Source organism: Garra rufa, chromosome 8 (genome assembly GCF_049309525.1).
Source record: "Garra rufa chromosome 8, GarRuf1.0, whole genome shotgun sequence".
Taxonomy (NCBI): domain Eukaryota; kingdom Metazoa; phylum Chordata; class Actinopteri; order Cypriniformes; family Cyprinidae; genus Garra; species Garra rufa.
The window spans coordinates 18,130,277-18,149,477 of NC_133368.1; the positions used below are offsets into that span (position 1 = coordinate 18,130,277).

At 38.4% G+C, this 19,201-nt stretch overlaps 1 protein-coding gene across 2 annotated transcripts in view; it reads right to left on the reverse strand.

The window, feature by feature from the left end:
- Window positions 1-1,398: 1,398 nt before the first annotated feature.
- prpf40a (PRP40 pre-mRNA processing factor 40 homolog A) overlaps window positions 1,399-19,201 on the reverse strand; it is a 33,195-nt gene continuing 15,392 nt past the window's right edge. For both annotated transcript variants that reach the window (XM_073845259.1, XM_073845260.1), the window contains exons 15-26: window positions 15,720-15,870; window positions 15,419-15,552; window positions 14,833-14,947; window positions 14,399-14,490; window positions 14,200-14,316; window positions 12,382-12,519; window positions 12,164-12,259; window positions 11,795-11,881; window positions 4,146-4,239; window positions 3,965-4,026; window positions 2,081-2,218; window positions 1,399-1,977 (exon numbers count right to left, since the gene is read on the reverse strand). In XM_073845259.1, coding sequence (XP_073701360.1) covers window positions 1,888-1,977; window positions 2,081-2,218; window positions 3,965-4,026; window positions 4,146-4,239; window positions 11,795-11,881; window positions 12,164-12,259; window positions 12,382-12,519; window positions 14,200-14,316; window positions 14,399-14,490; window positions 14,833-14,947; window positions 15,419-15,552; window positions 15,720-15,870 — 1,314 coding nt within the window. In that variant the 3' untranslated portion in view covers window positions 1,399-1,887. The remainder of the gene's footprint in view (window positions 1,978-2,080; window positions 2,219-3,964; window positions 4,027-4,145; window positions 4,240-11,794; window positions 11,882-12,163; window positions 12,260-12,381; window positions 12,520-14,199; window positions 14,317-14,398; window positions 14,491-14,832; window positions 14,948-15,418; window positions 15,553-15,719; window positions 15,871-19,201) is intronic.

A 19,201-nucleotide genomic window follows, 5' to 3' on the forward strand; every position in this document is an offset into this window, starting at 1 on the left:
GCAAGGGTTGATCAATGAAGTTGAGCACTTGTTCTGTGCATCAGGTGCAGAACCTGGCTTCAAAAAACAGATACATGTGTGCTGCCAGCATTGCGTTAAAGGTTGCAGAAGTAGAAGGTCAGCTTGTCAGTGCTCAGACCATATGCCACACACTGGCTCACAAGAAAGCCTGCAAATAGTTTGCTGAAGACAACCTGTCCAAGAGCATGAATTACTGGAACCATGTCCTGTGGTCTGATGAGGCTATAAGATAAACTTGTTTGGCTCAGATGGTGTCCAGCATGTGTGGCGATGCCCCAGTGAGGAATACCAAAAAATTGTGTCTTGCCTACAGTCAAGCATGATGGTGGTAGCATCATGGTCTGGGGCTGCATGAGTGCTGCTGGTTCTGGGGAGCTGCAGTTCATTGAGGGAAACATGGATTTCATTATGTACTGTACATTCTGAAGCAGAACATGATGCCTTCCCTCCAGAAACTAGGCCGAATGGCAGTTTTCCGACATGATGAGGAGTGGAAGAGGACCTCAGTAACAACCTGTGCAGCTCTGGTCAATTCCATGCCCAGGATGATTAAGGCAGTGCCAGATAATAACGGTGCTAACACAAAAAAAATTGACACTTTGGACAAGTTCACTTAGGGTGTACATACTTGTTGCCAGCTATTTTGACAATAATGGCTGTATGTTGAGTAATTGTCAGGGGGCAGTAAATCTATACTGCTATACAAGCTGTACTTGTACTACTCTAAAATATATCCAAGTTTCATTTCTATAGTATTGTCCCTTGAGAAGACATACTGAAATGGTTGCTGAAATGTGAGGTTGTACTTACTTTTGAGGCATACTGTATTTTTAATTTAAAAAAAGGCAAAATAGTAATTTACAACTTCAAAATTACTCAGTCATTTAACATTTATATTGCGATTGTCAAATAATACATTTAGCTACATCGCTCGGCTTTTGAATATGAACTAAAATGTGCTTTTAACACATTTTTTATTTAAAATATAATAATATATAATGTATATGTACAAAATGTACTTAAAATGTGTTTATAAAATTTTTTTTAAAATATAATAATAATATATAATGTATATGTACAAAATGCACTTAAAATGTATCTGTTCATAAAGATAATTATAATTTATATTCTTATAGATCAAATAATTCCTTTCAAATGTATTGTAATTATGTTAACATTTCCTTTATATGATTTACTTAAGTTTATGGTATCTGTAAATAGTACAACCAAGTACACACTATTACCATTATGGTTTCTTTCTGCAACATGCATCAGAAAATACTGAAGGAAATATAATCAAAAAGATCACTGTAGATGAAAATGAATAGGTCTGTATGTGCTTTTGCAAATAAAGGTAAGAACAGAACAACAAAAGAAAGCATTGTTTTTATAGTTTATTTGTCAAAATTGAAGTTGAAAACAATGCTGCAGACATTTTTTTTTTCATACTGATAACATTGTTTTCCAAAAATGGCTTTTACAGACAATCTTACAGATTGATCTGAAGTTGACTAATAGGTGTTTTATGCAGGCCTGTTCATTTTTTCCATATTATCAGCAATGTTTAAAACTATTGGCAATAACAAATATACAACTACCTAAAAAAAGGTTCTGCAGTTAAAGGCAACATAACACTTGAAACCTCTGAAAATAATCTTACAAAATCAAACATGCCGCCCAGATCAAGAAGAGTGCTGATGTTCAGGCAATACTGCCCTCTCAGAGAGACGACATGACAGTCAGTGAATTCACAGCCAAATAACCAACAATCAGATGCTCATCAATATTCTGTCAGCACATTCCAGAGGGATGCAAAACACATTACAGGAATGCAAGTGAAAGACGGACAGACTGACAGTGAGTGATTTATGGTGCGTCCAGCTGCTCCAGGAGAGTGCGCCTCCTCTTTTCCAGCTCTCCTTCACTCAGTTCGCTTCCAGACGTATCCCATCCACCCTGAGAGAGAGAGAGAGAGAGAGAGAGAGAGACAGAGGCATTCAGATCACCTCTGGGTGCAAGTAAATGAGACTCAGATGCCGTCTCTGATACGAGCGCTTACCTCTTCTTTTGTACTCTTTCTTTTAGGGGATTTCTGTTTGGATTCTCCACGAGACTTCCCTCTGGATTTGTCATTCTCTTTATCCTTCTCTTTCTCTCTTCCTTTCCGCTCTTTCTCTCCTTCAGACTCAGGGGAGGCCTGTAGAGAAAATGTGTGATATTACACATATTGCTCATTATTCTATAATAGCCTTTTAGAGGTATAAGCTTCATAAAACAATGTTTTTTATTAAATGTGAGTAAATTAATCATGTTCAGTTCCATGATTCTACACGAGTAGTTTCCGGGTATTTAATGAACACTCATATTCAACACACTGCATTTAATCCTACAGCCAAACGCTTATCAATAAATAATGGAGAAAACCCTTCTTTAACAGGTACTGAAATTTAACTGTCATTTGGGATCTTTATACTGTAAGTCAGGATTTAATTCAAATGGATTCAAATATAGTATAAAACATCCTTTGTTACTAGGAACGGAAAGGAATTCAACCACTTCTGGTTTCAACTCTACTTTAAAAACAGAAGTATAATTATTGAGTCCCAATTATATGCTTAAATACTAAACAACAGCTGCTAATAGTACTTAAAACAGTACTGTTTAAAATTCAAGTACCATTAATTACAACACCACTACACTACTGCCACATGAACAGCCTGACATACAGTGCCTTGCTGAAGTATTCATACCCCTTCATTTTTTTTTTTTCACCTTTTGATACATTAATGTGGAAAAAAGTAGTTTAACAAAGCTGCAATCAATACTTCATACACCATAATGACAAAGCACAAAAAAGATTTGTAACAACTACTAAGTACATTGCATAAGTATTCATACCCTTAACTCAGTACTTAGTTGAAGCATCTTTACAGCCTTAAGTCTTTTTAGGTAAGATGTGACTAGATTTGCACATCAGCATTTGGCAATTATCTGCAGTAGCATTTTTTCTAAACTCTTCCCAGATCCGTGTCTTTGCACAATCCTGTTTTTCAGCTCTACAGGCAGTTCTTTTGACCTCAGGGCTCAGGGTTTTTGCTCTAATATGCATTTTCAACTGTTAGATCTTTTAGTAAGATGTGTGTGCCTTTCCAAATCATACTCATTCAAACTCCACTTGAAGTGTAGTAACATCTACAAAAGATATGAATGCTCCTGAGCTAAATTCCAAGAGTCTCAGAAAAGAGTATAAATACTTTTGCAATAGAATCATTTGAGTTTATTTCTAATACATTTGCAAAGCTGTTGCAAATCTATTTTGTGCTTTGCCATTATGGTGTATGGAGTTTAGATTGATGTGAAAAAGAAACTTTACAGCAGTTTAACATAACGTTGCAATAAATCAAAAGCTAAAAATAAATATAGGGGTATGATTCGCAAGGCACTGTATGAGTCGTTTTTTAATGCCAAAAAGTACACTGAAATTCTGACAGCTTGTAAATCAATCTTTACAACAACAACAAACAGATTACATGCATAAAAAGCATATAAAGTAAGCTTTCACTTACATATCTCCCAATAATGTCTTAGTGAAATATTGAATGAGATTTTGAAATGCTCAGTTTTATGATCAAGGGCTGTAGTTTTCATTGTGGGGGTTGCAAATATAATGCAATACAATAAAATGATGATTGAGAGTTGAACAAATTAGCATCCCTGTGAAGAGCGATTGAGATTTTATATTTTGGAAATTGCTTTGTTACATGAAAGCTTGCGATGGCATAAAGGTGCTGAATCATATTAACTTGGACATTAAAATATGATTGATCTAAAAACAAGCAAGACTCATGTTTGTCTGTGTGCAGGTTATTTAGCAAGTCAGACTCATCAACTGAGTCAAGTCAATGAATGCACAAGAAAAGAAGTTCAGTAGTTCAGTACTCACTGATTTGTGTCGTCTTTTCTTTCCCTTCTTCTTGTGCTTCTTAGATTTCTTGTAACTTCTCTCTGTAAAGATCAAGATAACATGATGATCACTGAGTCTCGGCCTGCTGTTAAACGCTCATGCTGTATTCAGTATTGATGTGTTGTGCAGGACACTGATATCGATCCTAAACGACACTGACCAGACTCCCCAGAGGACGAGTGCTCGGATGGAGATTTAGAAGCTGAACGTTTCTTCTTCTTGGAGTGATACTCATCATCCTCTGACTCCGAACCCTTCCACAAACAAACACACAGGACACAGTTTAGGAGGATGAGCAAGAATGTATCTTGAGTAAATGCATACCTCAAATCAAACCAGAATCATAATACAATACAAATAATACTCATATTAGGCCAACTTTTCTAAATTCCTCTACAAAATTTACTGGAATCAGCAGTGACAATCTTTTCAGAAAAATCTGATATTAAAATAGAACAAAGTTTATCAAATAAACCTCACATTTCAGCCTCTAAATCATTCCTTTTCTTAGAAAAAAGGTTTAAAGTGATTATGTGTTTTATAGATAGCTGGTCTGAACCAGATGAAAACTAAACTTGAACTGAATTGAGTTGTATGATAAAACTACTGTCTTCTGTAGAAGACTATTTTTAATAAGGGTGCACCAAATGTTTGGCAACCGAAATTATTAAACCAAAAATAGCAAAAAAGCTCTTTTGGTGTTTGCCGAATAAGCAAAATGGCAGAATAAATTATACCAAACAATGGTTTCTGCCAAAATAACATTCATTCAACATTCATAAATGTTAGTATTGTAATTTTACATAATTGGCGTCCCTGGGTGGGCTAGCTTAGAATGAAATGAGCCTCCTCTTTTATCAACTCAAGTCAATACACTAAAAGATAACAATAGAAGTAACTTTAGCAGGCAACTAAATCTTTCACTGAGTCAAAAACCAATTGCATAGCAAGAGTGTTTTCCTCTAAGCCTGATTGATAGTTTCCCTGCTCAACTTTGGTACTATTTATGAATAGGATTGGTTGCAAAGTGTAAAGAATTGTGATTCTTATTGCTGCATAGAACTTGCAAATATTTTGCCCAAATATTTTTGCTAACCCAGTTGTAATTGTTAATTATAACTAATGGCTACTAGAAATATAGCATAGGGTTCCCACCGTGTAAGTCTATCATAGTTTCTAGAATTTTTATGTGGTCCTGTCAGGTAAGGGTAACACCCTCTGACAATTTATAGACACATGCTAGAATTCACACCCCTTGTCTGTGTGTGACATTCGTTGTCCTAATAGCTCAGAGCTGCTCACACTTGTGGTGAACTTTAAGAGCTAACTAACACAAGTAGTGTATTTATTTATTATATACATACATACAAGTATTTATATACTAAATAAATATGGCTGACTTGACCACTGAAGCAGTGAACCAGGCCTTAAAGGGCGCTTCACTATTAAAGCTTCTATCCAGCCTAGCACTAAACTGGCCTATCCAACCAAATCAGGCCATAGACAAACTACCCTTTGCCCATGACCAGGATAAAGATAGGGATTTAAAGTTTCAGGAACTCAAAAACGAGTTGGCTGAGTTGCGTAAGGACAATTTGAAGTTAAGAGCTAAACTATGCAGATTTTCTTCAGATACTAAATTCTTACAGTCTTTTACTGATAGTCAGGAAGCAGAGCTGAAAAAGCTGAAAACTGACGTGGCCACTCTGCAAACAGAGTTGACCCATTCCCATAAAGACATGTCAGTACAGACAGAAAGATTAAGTGCAGTAAGTGCTAATCTGAATGAGACCAAAGCTGAGTTAAGGTCAGCATTGCTTGAAATTTCTGAGCTGAAAAGGCAACAAGAAATTAGACGCAAGAATTGTGATCTGCTCACGCAACAATCTTCTAACTCGAACGTTACTCAAGTCCAGCATAGGGAACAGTTGAGTAGAGTACGAGCTGAAGCTTCAGCTAGAACATCTGTGATGGCTAATAAAGATGGCATTGCAGAACAGAGATGTGACGTAATCGGAACAAGGATGAGTGAACTGGAGAAAGGCAGGCACCTCCCCCACAAACAACCTGAACCACAGAGGGTGCATACCCACTCCACCAGTTCAGCTGTGAGGGGACCCCTGGTGAATAATCTTTCACAGGGACAGTCTTACCAGGAAAATGGTAATTTTACAGCCTCTAACAGCCTCACCATGAGTGCTGATTTCACTCACTCCTATAATGCAGCTTCTAACTCCACCCTAGGTAGAAAAGCTAGCTATTCCTTACCTGAGTCTCCTAGCACACAGCCATCTAGAGACAGCCGCCTGCATATTCTTAGAGAAGTAGCACGTGACATAGATGTGTTTAACCCTGAGACTTCGGATAACAACAGAGTTGTATTTGAAGGATGTTAATGCAGCTTTGACATACTTCCCTGAGGCATGTATGGCTGACAAAGTCTTCTGAGAAAGACCACCACACGAACCATCCATGGTTTCATAGATAGACAGAGCCCAGCTATCGCTAACAATTATGACGAATTGTGTAAAGCCCTTCTGTCAGAGTATACTCTGTATCAGAACGCATCTGCCTCTCGTTTCTCAGCTTTCCGAATCAAGCAAGGCCGTCATGAATCTCCCAGAGAGTACTATGAGCGCTTGAGGAAAATGTATTTTGCTGGCAGAGATGACCCCAGGGCAGAGGAGGATGTCATGTTTAAGAGTTTGTTTGTGAGTAATCTATACCCAACTGTTAGAAAACCACTCATACTTCTGGTAGATGTTGACCGTATGTCTGCAGGAGAACTGAGACAGCTTGCAGTGCGAGCATGGGACAGTGAGAGGGTAGGCACAAACAGGAAAGACAGAGAGCCAGATACATCTGTGCTCGAACCAGGAAATGACTGTAAGGCTCCCCTGCAAATGGAAGTGTCAGAACTTCCCAGGAACAGGTTTGTCCATTCTAGCAATCTCCAGCAGAACAGCCAGAGCCCTAGGTTCTCAGGTTACAGGGGACATAACAATCACAGACATGCCCCCAGAAAGGAGAGCAGACAGTGGGAGGACAGAGAGCAAAGACAGAAGAAGGGTAGAGATGGCTATGAGAATGGCCACAAACATTGTAGTAATTACAGAAGTAGGAAATCTAGAGGAACTGAGAGTAAGGATGCTGAGAACTTAGCAGAGATCCAGCACCTACTTCGTAAAACCCTCAAAGATCTCAAGTCAGAGGAGAACACCTCCACTGACAGAGACCTGGTCTTCTCAGCATAACCAGGTTGGGGCCCCTCCCCCTCCACCTAACATCAGAGTGTGGACAAGAGACATGGGAAAAGGGGGGGAACCCGATAATTGAACAAGGTCCATCTGTGTCAGCAGACACCCAGCCCTTGTATCACATCAGACATCACCTTCAACCAAAGAAGGGTTCTTTACTTTCCACTTCAGTTTGTTTCTAGTTTAGACTTTTCAGTCAGTGTCTATAACCTACAAGGTTATAATTTTGTATGCCCATGACAATCCTTTTGGATGTCAGATAAAGGGGGGTCAAGCCCCTATGAGACTACTGATCAACTAGTTTACTTGCCACATTTAAAGTAAACATTGCAGATCACAGTCAGTGTTGTTCTAATTTGTTGTTGTCCGTTCTAACCAATCTCCCTTATAAGGCATCCTTCCAAAGAGAGGTATAGTTGATTGGACCTGTGAGGCAGCCCTCTAGAAGCAGCTGCAGATTTTAGACAGAACACTCAAATTTACAACCTCCACTGCTGGTCAACATACAGCCCCTTGAGCCGCACCATTCACTGGGTAGCCAGGATAATGAATGTCATACAACATGATTACTCTCATTAATTGGTCTGTATATTAATGCAATTTATACTTATGATTTGAGTGAGCTTTGCTCCTGATAATTAGACGATATAAACAATCTTGTCATATGTGGTACCAAGCGAACAAGTTGAGGATTCTCTATTCAGGCATTGCAAGGAACTATGTAAACATTGCAGGTGCACGTAGCTTACAGCTTCAAGAATGCCATACCAAATTATGTCAATCCAGACACTTAAGGAATTGGTTTCCTGCTAAATCTGCTCAAACAGTTTTGATGTTTACTCTTACCTTGATACTTTCTTTAGAGATCTTAAACATAGCCTTTTAATTATCTTTAGGACAATTTTTCCTTACACCTATAAGAACCTTCTCTAGAATACTTCTAACCTGTTTAGAAATGATTCTAATGACCCTTTCATTTAGTTAATTTAGCTCTATATAGAACATATTGAGCCAAATTGTACTTGAATGCCAATGGTCAGATGGAGGAGGTGAGGTGTGTGTGTTTTGTTCCTGCTGTTCCTTTTAGTGCATCGCCCAGATCAACGACTTCAGGTCCTCGATCAAGCCGATCAGGGGGGGGATGTAGTGGACCACGCATTCCAGGGCCCAGTTTATGGCGAGGGCCCCTCCCTGACCACAATAGTGGACAAAGGTTTGCTACATTTTGATTGGATCTTGGTGGACTAACATAAGCAAACTGTCCAACACCATCAGATAAGGATGCCAGGACAACTGCCAGACACCTCTTAGAGGGCAAGAAGAGACCTTTGGTACAAAAACTCGGGAAGGACGGAACTTCCTATTGGCCAAGACACAGTTTCTGCCCTTCACCCACCTTAAGACTGTTCACTAAGGTTTGGTCCTGTGATGGCCATAAAAATTCCTTAGGATCTCCAGACGCAGCAGCAGTGGGTGAAACAAAGAGAGATCACAAAGATTCATCCAAATCCATTGAGAACTATGTTTTCAAACCTTGAACTGATGCGAACCATAACACACACATCATATACTTATTCATAGAAATAAGTGTTCTCACTGACAGCAACGTGTAGTGCAACATCTTACATAACCTCAGCTGTTAAGGGACAAATGAATGCATGTATGACAGTTCAATCTTTTCCCATCATGTTTGGACTTAATGTGTTCATTACATGACCAAATGTTTTCTGATTGTGTTTTGGAAAGTGAGAAATGCACCAGTAAAACATTGACACTTTTCTAACTCTGTGTTTGGATTATGCAAATGAATTCCACAAGAGGAAAGAAGGGTGGGCTACCCCATGTCCCCCGCTCTGATGGAACTAGCCAATCACAGCATGGAAATGGAGAAGCGCCAAATTCTAATCTCCTCCTCATCGGAAAGATATAAAGGTACCTCTCCAAAAGACACTCCTTGTTCTGAGTCTGTGGCCCGGCAGGGTGAGACACTAACAGAGCAACAAAGTTCTGAGTCTGCGGCCTGTGAAGGAAGAGACACTAACAGAGCACCAACGTTCTGAGTCTGCTGCCCATTACAGGGAAGGCAGCAACAGATAATCGTTCTGAGTCTGCGGCCCTTTACAGGGAAGGCAGCAACAGATAACTAAGTACTGAGTCTGAGTCCCGTCGGGGAAAGACATAATAGTTACACCATGTTCTGAGTCTTAGGCCGCAAGGGTGAGACAGTAACAGATCAAACTTCTTTCTGAGTCTGCGGCCCGTTACTGGGAAGGCAGCTACTGATACCTCCATTCTGAGTCTCTAGCTCCACAAGAGAGAGACACTAACAGACACAACCATTCTGAGCCTACTGTCCAGAGAGACAGAAACAGACGCTCCACGCTTCGATTCTCCAGCTTTGAGGCAGCAGCAGATACGACCACGTTCTGTCTGTGAAGAAAGAGATATTTTCCACGTTCAGAGTCTTCGTCCAGCGAGGCAACAACAGATGCAGCACGTCCTAAGTCTCCATCCGAGAGAGACAAAGCGGATTGACCAAGTTCTGAGTCTCTAGCCGAGAGAGGCAGAAGACCAACAGACATTTGCAACAAGGTTAAGCTCCAGCAAGCAAACCTTCACTTCAGGTACCTTTGCTTGCGTGTTCCAAGCTAAGGGCCTTCAGCACCTACACCAGGGCCACATCTGCGTGTTCCAGATCTTAGGACCCTTTGGTGCTCCAGGAGATCAGCATCCTACAGCGCTTCATGCTCAAGGCTGTCGAAACGGATTCCTGCTCCTTTTCCCACTGACTGCTCCCAGCACAACCAGTGGAAGAATTCACCACCACCGGACTGCTCAATCAACCACAGAGAACGTAAATATCACTTCCAATCCTCTTCCAGAGACCTTGGCATTGTTGTGTACTATCAGTATATGATTTTTCTAATTTACATTAGATATTGTATAGCTGATTGCAGGTGATAACAAATAATAGCTCATTTATTTGTTTGATGCATAATAAGGTTCTTTACCTTATTTGTTTCAGAGTAGCAACAGTTTATCTTTCCATAAGATAACATAGCTATGACATAGTAACACCCAACTGAATCACATTTTACACATCTTATGCACTTTATTCCTTTTGCATTTATTGTATTCATTTAATAGTTGATTCCTCTTGTCTATCATTCGTTAATAAATTTATTTTATTACACTTGTGTCTTCCTTGTGTTGATAATACAGTGAGAGGTTCTACAAGTTAGATATCCCACCAATCTTTCTTATGTGATGTACTCATAACCGCACATTAAGTGACATGTGATCCAAGAATCATAACGTCATCTGTGACACGAGTACCCATCACTACACTATTTCGCCTTCCTAGTGGGCGAAAGCAGAACTCACTACATAATTGGCGTCCCTATGTGGGCCAAGTTAAAATGAGATGAGTCTCCTGTAAAATTCACTACAATGGTGAAAAAATGGGCAAAATACATAGGGGAACAACTGTATAATGTAATGTGCGTGATTTTGTTCGGCTTCGGCCAAGAATTTCCATTCCGGTGCATCCCTAATTTATAACAATCACATTTTTTTCAGAACTGACAAATTCCGAAACACCACTGTTGATCTAAATTGAATCAACAACTGACTCATTGAACTGAACAACATTGTTGCCTTCTATAGAGCTGCTAAAAGCTTAATTGAATGTTTCATAATTGATGAACTTTACACAGTTATTGAACAAGCTATTGAACTGAACCAACACTGAACTGCCTGCAGCTGAATAACGACACCATTGTCTTTTTAGAGCTGCTTTACAGCCTAATTTGGATTTGTCTCTTATGTAATGAAGTTTGCATCACTGATTCTTTTCTTCTCCAGTTTATTACTGTGAAAATGCAAATTCATTCTCTGACAGTAGGTGCAGTTCCAGTTACCCCTGAATGTAAACCAGTGCTCCACTGTATTATATATAGGGATGCACCGAAATGAAAATTCTTGGCCGAAGCCAAACAAAATTACACACTGGGCAGAAGGCCAATTAACGAACAGTTTTTCGTGTTTCCCCCATGTATTTTGCCATTTTTATTTCACCATTACAAAAATTAAATAGCCAATATTTGCTTTTTACAGTTTTGTATTGCTTTTCAAAGAAAAAAATCAATTACAAAACAAAAAATGTAACATTTAACACTGAAGATTTTTAACATTCTAGTAGACATTATAGCCTACCAACAAATCACAATTTAACTTAATTTAAATTAACTTACCTAAATTAATTTAACTTAAAGTTCGGTATAATTTATTCTGCCTTTTCTCTTATTCCACCGAACAAGCTTTTTTTTGCTATTTTCAGCTGCAGAACATACGGTGCATCCCTGATTATATATATATATATAGAGTGTGTAGGAAGAAAAGACAATGCCTTTGAAACTAATCTGAAGACAGTCGGTTCTTATTCATATAAAGCCACATGCATGGCCATTTCAATGTCAGAATGGAAAATTTCAGCAAAAGGCAGGTAAAATTTTAGGTATGATTTTAGGAGATGGCTAGAGGCAGTACTCACTGATCGAGATCGGGAACGTTTTCTGTGGTGTTTCTTGGATTTCTTGGAGTGTTTTTTAGTCTTTGAATGATGATGTTGACACTCGTGCTGTAGAGAGAGATCACAGACATTATCCACTGCATTACTGAATACCTGATTGTGTTCAGCTTAAAGGCTTTCCAAGATTAGTTTTCTTTTAAAAGAGTTCAACTACAATAATTTTTCACATCACAAGGCAGACTGTGGTAAATGTGGTATAAAAGAAAAACAAAGCATCAAAAGTAGTGAAGTATCAAATGTGTTAAAATCAATACACACCTAGTCAATTCTTTCAAATATGAATCTGGTTGCTATGAAAATCTTGTAAAATTGTTGATAATTCTTTCATACCTCTAGTACATGCATGAAGTCTTTAAATATCCTCTTCCTCTCTGACTCCAGCGTGATGTCCTCAAACGCAGGCTCTTTTAAAAACCGTTCTCGTACCTGTGCCAGCATCAACATATCAATTACACCAGATCAGTGGAGGAAGATAATACGTCATAAGGACCCAGTCTAGTTCATAGATTATATAATGATTAATATATTTATTGTAAAGCATGACATACTCCCTCCCATGTGGCCTCAGGCTCTAGAGGGGGTGTGGCCTGTTTCAGCATGCTCTTAAACGCTGCCTCCTTCCTCTTCATCTTCCTGGCCTCCTCCTTCTCTCTCTCCCTCTCACGTGCTTCAGCCTTCTCCAGCAACTAAAAACACAGAATCAGCACAAAGACATCAGCTTAAAAAAACAAAACAAAACAAAAAAAACTATAGACCAAAATGTACTACCCAATCACCACTGACAACTGAGAATGTTAAACAAAGGCATTAAGAAAAGTTGCTTTTAAATTTTTGCTAGTCTTGCTTTTGCACTACATATTTTTTCATGTTCTGATTCCTCTAATTTACATTCAAGTCATTTTATTCATTCTACTTATTTGTTCTCTGGTTTCAAAATTTAAGGGAATGTTAAAATTTATTATATGCAGATATAGCCATTCATAACAAAAGTGTATATGAGCAATAAATGCGTGTCATTTTAAAAGCATATACTTTCCTTATGCTGTTAACATATTATAGTTCTTCACATTCATAAAGAACACTGCCAGTTTGGAAAAGTTAGGAATAATTAAAATAATTTATATATGTGACCCTGGACCACAAAACCAGTCTTAAGTCGCTGGGGTATATTTGTAGCAATAGCCAAAAATACATTGTATGGGTCTTTTATGTCAAAAATCATTAGGAAATTAAGTAAAGATCATGTTCCATGACGATTTTTTTTGTAAAATTCCTACTGTAAACCTATCAAAATGTAATTTTTGATTAGTAATATGCATTGCTAAGAACTTAATTTGGACAACTTTTAAGGCGTTTTTTTCAGTATTTAGATTTTTTGCACCCTTAGATTTCAGATTTTCAAATAGATGTATCTCGGCCAAATATTGTCCTATCCTAACAAACCATACATCAATAGAAAGCTTATTTATTGAGCTTTCATATGATGTATATATATATCAGTTTTGTCAAATTTAACCTTATGACTGGTTTTGTGGTCCAGGATCACATATGTGAAAGAAGTTTCTTTCAACTGTTACTAATGATTATAATTAATAGTTATATGCTGAAAACATTGTGGAAACCATTTTTTTAGGATTCTTCTGAACAATGTTCAAATGAACAGCATTTATTTTAAAGATCTTTTGTAATATAATTTATTTTACTTTTTACCATATTTACTGTCATTTTTAATCACTTTTAAACAATTTAATACATCTTTGCTGAATAAAACAATATTATTGTAAACTTTTGAATGCAGGGTTCGTACAGATACTGTAAAATTCCAGGACTTTCAAGGACTTTAATCAGATATCTCACTTATGGTTTGATGTTTCGTACTGTAAAAGTAAAAAAAAAAAAAAAAAAGATTCACAACTGCTCAGAATTCCCTATCTGAATCAAAAGATTCGCGATCATTCAATTTGTGCAATGATTCACAAAGACTTGATCTAATTCAATTGATTGGCTATACGAAAAGATTCGATCTAAGTCAAATGATTAGCAGTATGTGATTTGAAGGCTGAACTGAATCAAATGATTTACCGATTGCAGTGCTTCCAAACAGCAAATCTTTTTGTGACGCAATGGTTTTTTAAAATCATTACAATTGATTCAAATCATTAATTTGATCTGTTTTTTTGATAGTGGATCGCTTGTATTAAAAAAAAGTTACGAACTTTCCTGTTCCTATTTTTGCATCTTCTGTACCAGATTACCTTGGTACAGCCAATTGAAAGCATAATTTGTTGCTTTTATATGTAACTAAGCATTTTGGAACAGATGTCATTTGATTAAAAGTATGAATAACAGCAAGGCAGTGTGCTTACACTGTTGAAGGCCAATTTGATGTTTCCTGCATCCAGCGTGGTGGCGCGTTTATCAGAACTGATCACAGAGCCAAACTCCTCAAAGCCTGTGTTGATCTCTACCAGGAAGCCCTTATCCTGCACAAAAACACACACAATTAATCAAGGGATTCAGCACTGATCTGATGAGGAACACTGATCGTCACAGTCTCTCACTCACCTTCAGGATGTCTTTAATGATTCTCTTCTCATCATGATAACGAGCTTTCAGATCCTCCACGTAAAACTTGAATAAGTCCAGAGGGGTGGAGCCTTAAAAAAAAACATACAAAGCACAACACAATTGAGCAGCTTGTTTTTACAATAACAAAAATATTATGATATACAATAAACAACTATTCTAAACAATGTAGACTTAACCTTATTTTTATTCGTCAGTCATTTTTTTTTTTTTTTAGATGGCTCTCAATTTTTTAAGTGCTGATGTATCAAAGTCATGTGGAGTTCACAGACTGTACTGGTGAAATGGAGACAGTCAGAAATGAGGACAGGACCCTTTCACATGTATTATTCATCAGCATCAAAGCCTGCCACGCTCTGAGTGTTTGTGCGAGAGAGAGAGAGAGAGAGAGAGAGAGAGAGAGAGACAGAGACCTGGCTGGCCCAGCATGTTGTTGAAGCGAATATCAGCGCTGACGGTCGGGTACATCTCCATCCAGGCAGACATTGAGTGCAGCTGCCCATGATCGTGAAGCTCATCCAGGAATTTCTGAAAAACACACACAACACTTTACAAACCAGTGCACTTGCCAGTGCTCTTGTCTTTTATTCATCAGTCAGTTTGGTTTAGCAGTTCTCATGTTCTTAGAGAGCAAAGCATTAACACTGAAAAAGTTTAGCAAAAAACATTACTCCGCAGACATGAGAGATTTAAACAGTAAATTATTTTCAAATATTAAGCTGGCACATTTCAGTCTGAGCTGTTGTTGTAAGCATTTTGAAACCACAAAACAGTTTCATCTTAAACCTGCTGAGTGATGCTTCAGCATTCTGGCCTCCTGATGTAAAATGATCCGCAGCACCCTAAACTCGGTCAAAGAGATCATCTTTCATCACAGACATCAGCTGATATTCCAGCATCAAGTTCCAATTAATCAAGGTGAGAGCTTTTCATAATAAAAACCTGAACATGTGACGCAGTGAACAAACCAGTACAGTGTCACGTGTGTGTGCGCATCACCTGGAAAGCCTCTCTGTTCTTGCGCTGTCTGCGTCTCTCTCGCAGCAGAGTTTTCTGTTTCTCTTCCTCCTCCTCTTTCTCAAGAGCGCGGATGTGTTCCTCGAAACAGATCAGTGCATCTTCCTTGTCCATGTCTAACACACACACACACACACAGACACAAAGGAAGATAAAAGCTTTCTCTATATCAAACACACTCGCTCTCATTATGCGGGTTAAAAGCACCATCATGTGGGGATGGCAGTTTGTGTGTGTGTGTGTGTGTGTGTGTGTGTGTGTGTGTGTGTGTGTGTGTTCATACTCTGTAGCTCCTCATCTTCAGCAAAGGTCGGGTTATCCAGTAGGTACTGTTGTGCCTCAGACCATGTAGTTCTGTACGTCACATTGGCCATATTGTCTAAAATATTCTTCAGTGCCTCCCAGTTCCTCTTCCGCAACTGCTTAGCTTGTTCCTGAAACAAAACATCAGGTAACAGACTGGATATTAGCATATATACACACACACACACACACACACACACACACAGTATGTCACAAAAATGAGTACACCCCTCACATTTCAGCAACAATTTTAGCATATCTTCTCAAGGGACAATACTATAGAAATGAAACTTGGATATATTTTAGAGTAGTCAATGTGCAGCTTGTATAGCAGTATAGATTTATTGTCTCCTGCAAATTACTCAACATAGTCATTATTGTCAAAATAACTGGCAACAAAAGTGAGTACACCCTAAGTGATAACAGCAGTATGTTGTTTAACCATACAAAAATACATGTCCTATTCATCATATTTATGTTTTTGTCTGCTAGACAGAACCATACAAATCTGTGTACCTTGTATTAGAGCAGTTAAAATTAGGTGCTTTAACTAAATCTCTCATACTGACCACTGGATGTTCAACATGGCATCCCATTGTTGCTCGCCACAAAGATGGCCAAGGCTATTAGAGGTTCAGTAACACCCTGAAACCGAGTGACACTACAGAGGTCAGGGTCATACAGAGGTTTTCCAAGATGGGCTTCATTCGGAACAGGCCTTGCAAGGGTCGATCAACAAAGTTGAGCACAGATGCATGAGTGCTGCCAGCATTGTAGAAGTAGAAGGTCAGCTTGTCAGTGCTCAGACCATACGCCACACACTGGCTCACAAGTAAGTCCGCAAACAGTTTGCTGAAAACAACTTGTCCAAGAGCATGAATTACTGGAACCATGTCCTGTGGTCTGATGAGACTATAAGATAAACTTGTTTGGCTCAGATGGTGTCCAGCATGTGTGGCAATGCCCTGGTGAGGAGTACCAAGAAAATTGTGTCTTGCTTACAGTCAAGCATGATGGTGGTAGCATCATGGTCTGGGGCTGCATGAGTGCTGCTGGTTCTGGGGAGCTGCAGTTCATTGAGGGAAACATGGATTTCATTATGTACTGTACATTCTGAAGCAGAACATGATGCCTTCCCTCCAGAAACTAGGCCGAATGGCAGTTTTCCAGCATGATAATGACCCCAAACACAACACCAAGATGACAACTGTCTTGCTGAGGATAGGGAGGCCAAGCATGTCTCCAGACCTGAACCCTATTAAGCACCTGTGGGGCATCCTCAAGCGTAAGGTGGAGAAGCACCATGTGTCTAACATCCAGCAGCTCCATGAGGAGTGAAAGAGGATCCCAGCAACAACCTGTGCAGCTCTGGTCAATTCCATGCCCAGTGTGATTAAGGCAGTGCCAGATAACAATGGTGCTAACACAATACAGTTGCAATCAAAATTATTCAACCCTCCAGAGACTGCAGTAGTTTACAAATACAAGCTTTTCTGAAGATCCAGGACTTAAAAAAAATTGCATCTATAACCAATCACTGGCATATTAAAAGTAATAATGTCAACATGTAATGTAATATTTTTGAGTTCTAGGATTTTTTTAATAACACAGCTATGTCATAATTATTCAACCCCTGTTTAGCATTGCTTTTTTTAGTCACTTATTTGTATGGTGGGGAACAAAATTGTCTTAACATAATTAAGCCTTTAGAAACTCTATTAGAAAACAGAATTAGCTTGTGCTGTTACACATACATACAGTTAGCCCATGCATGTGCTGAAGCTTTAGTATCTAATATGACAAAGTCAACACAGCTCTCACAAAAGCTATAGAGACGCTACAGAGAATAAATAATTGTACTACTTCAATAAGTCTAAGGCTATATGAAGATTTCCAAGACATTAAAGGCTCCCAGAGACACAGCTGGCAGCCTTATTCCTTAGTTTAAAATGTGTTGTACCAGAAAACCTTTGAAGGTGTAGAACAAAAAAGCACAATATCATAACATGTTTGACCAGAACAACTGAGGAAGAACCTGCAATGTACAACCAAAGACTTGTAAGATGACCCGACGAAAGGAGGAAAAACATTTCAATGCAGTGTATAAGAAGGACACTAGACAATTATGGCCTTCATGTTGAGACATCTTGCCGAATACCACTCTTGACCAAGAAGAACAAAAAGTCTGACGTGAACATGTTATATTAATTTAGATAGACATGTGGAGTTCTGCAAGAATGTTTTATAGAGTGATCTGACCAAACTGGAACTTTTTGGACCTATGGATTAGTGGTATGTCTGGTGCAAAAAAGGCAGCACTTATGAGTGGAAGAATACCATCTTCATCGTCAAACTTTGGGGTGGACCAGTCCTGTTTGAGGGCTGTTTTATTGTAGCAGTAAGTGAAAACCATGACTGTATGAAGGACATCATGGATTCTTTGAAGTATCAGGCCATTTTGGCAAGAATTGTGATGCCTTTAGTGCAAAGACTGAAGCTGACGATCAATGGACTTTTCTGCAGGACAGTCATCCCAAAGTATACATCCAAAATTTACTTATGCTTGGTTCAAGGATCAGTTATGGAATGTACTTGAGTGGCCTGTTCAGTCTCCAGGTTTAATTTTCATTGAAAACATTTAGTTGAATTTGAAGAAAGCAGTGGCAAAGTGAAAACCAAAGATTATCAGTGATCTTAAAGCTTTTTCAGGCGAAGATTGCCGTAGAGAGGTGACAGAAGCTTCAAAGCACTTACAGGCAGCGTTCATTGGCGGTTTTAAAGAATAAAAGATTCTGTACCAAATTTGACTTTTAGGGGTTGAATAATTTTGAACATGAACGTTTAGAGCCAATTTGATTTTTTTTTTTTTTTCATTATTCATCAGCGTCCGTTTTCAGAATGACTCAAATGTGTGTTAATACATTTCTCTAATAGTGTACTGATGCCTTTGTTGAGTCGTTTTTACAGAATTGTGTTCTCTGCAGCAAAATGTCTTGCAGGTCAAGGGGGTTGTATAATTTCGATTGCAACTGTATATTGACACTTTGGACAAGTTCACTTAGGGTGTACTCACTTTTGTTGGCAGCTATTTTGACAATAATGACAGTATGTTGAGTAATTTTCAGGGGACAATTAGTGGTTGGCAACAGTAAACAGCCTTCAGTTCAACTAAGTTATTTTACTTATAATTATTTTAATTTAACAGTGTGTGTTACTGTTGCTAAAGTTATAATTATAATAAGCCACTGTGTGTTAATGATTTTATGATGTATCCCATCAAACAACATTTCGTAATCACTGTAATGAACAGCCACACCTGGTTTATTGCTTTCTAATTGAAGTTTGCATATTAAAATTCATCCAAATGAAAGTGATATCAGTATTTAAATTGTTAAATAGAAAAAACTAATTAGCAGGTTATTAGATTACTGGTGTGACACTGTATAAGAGAAAGCAGTGATA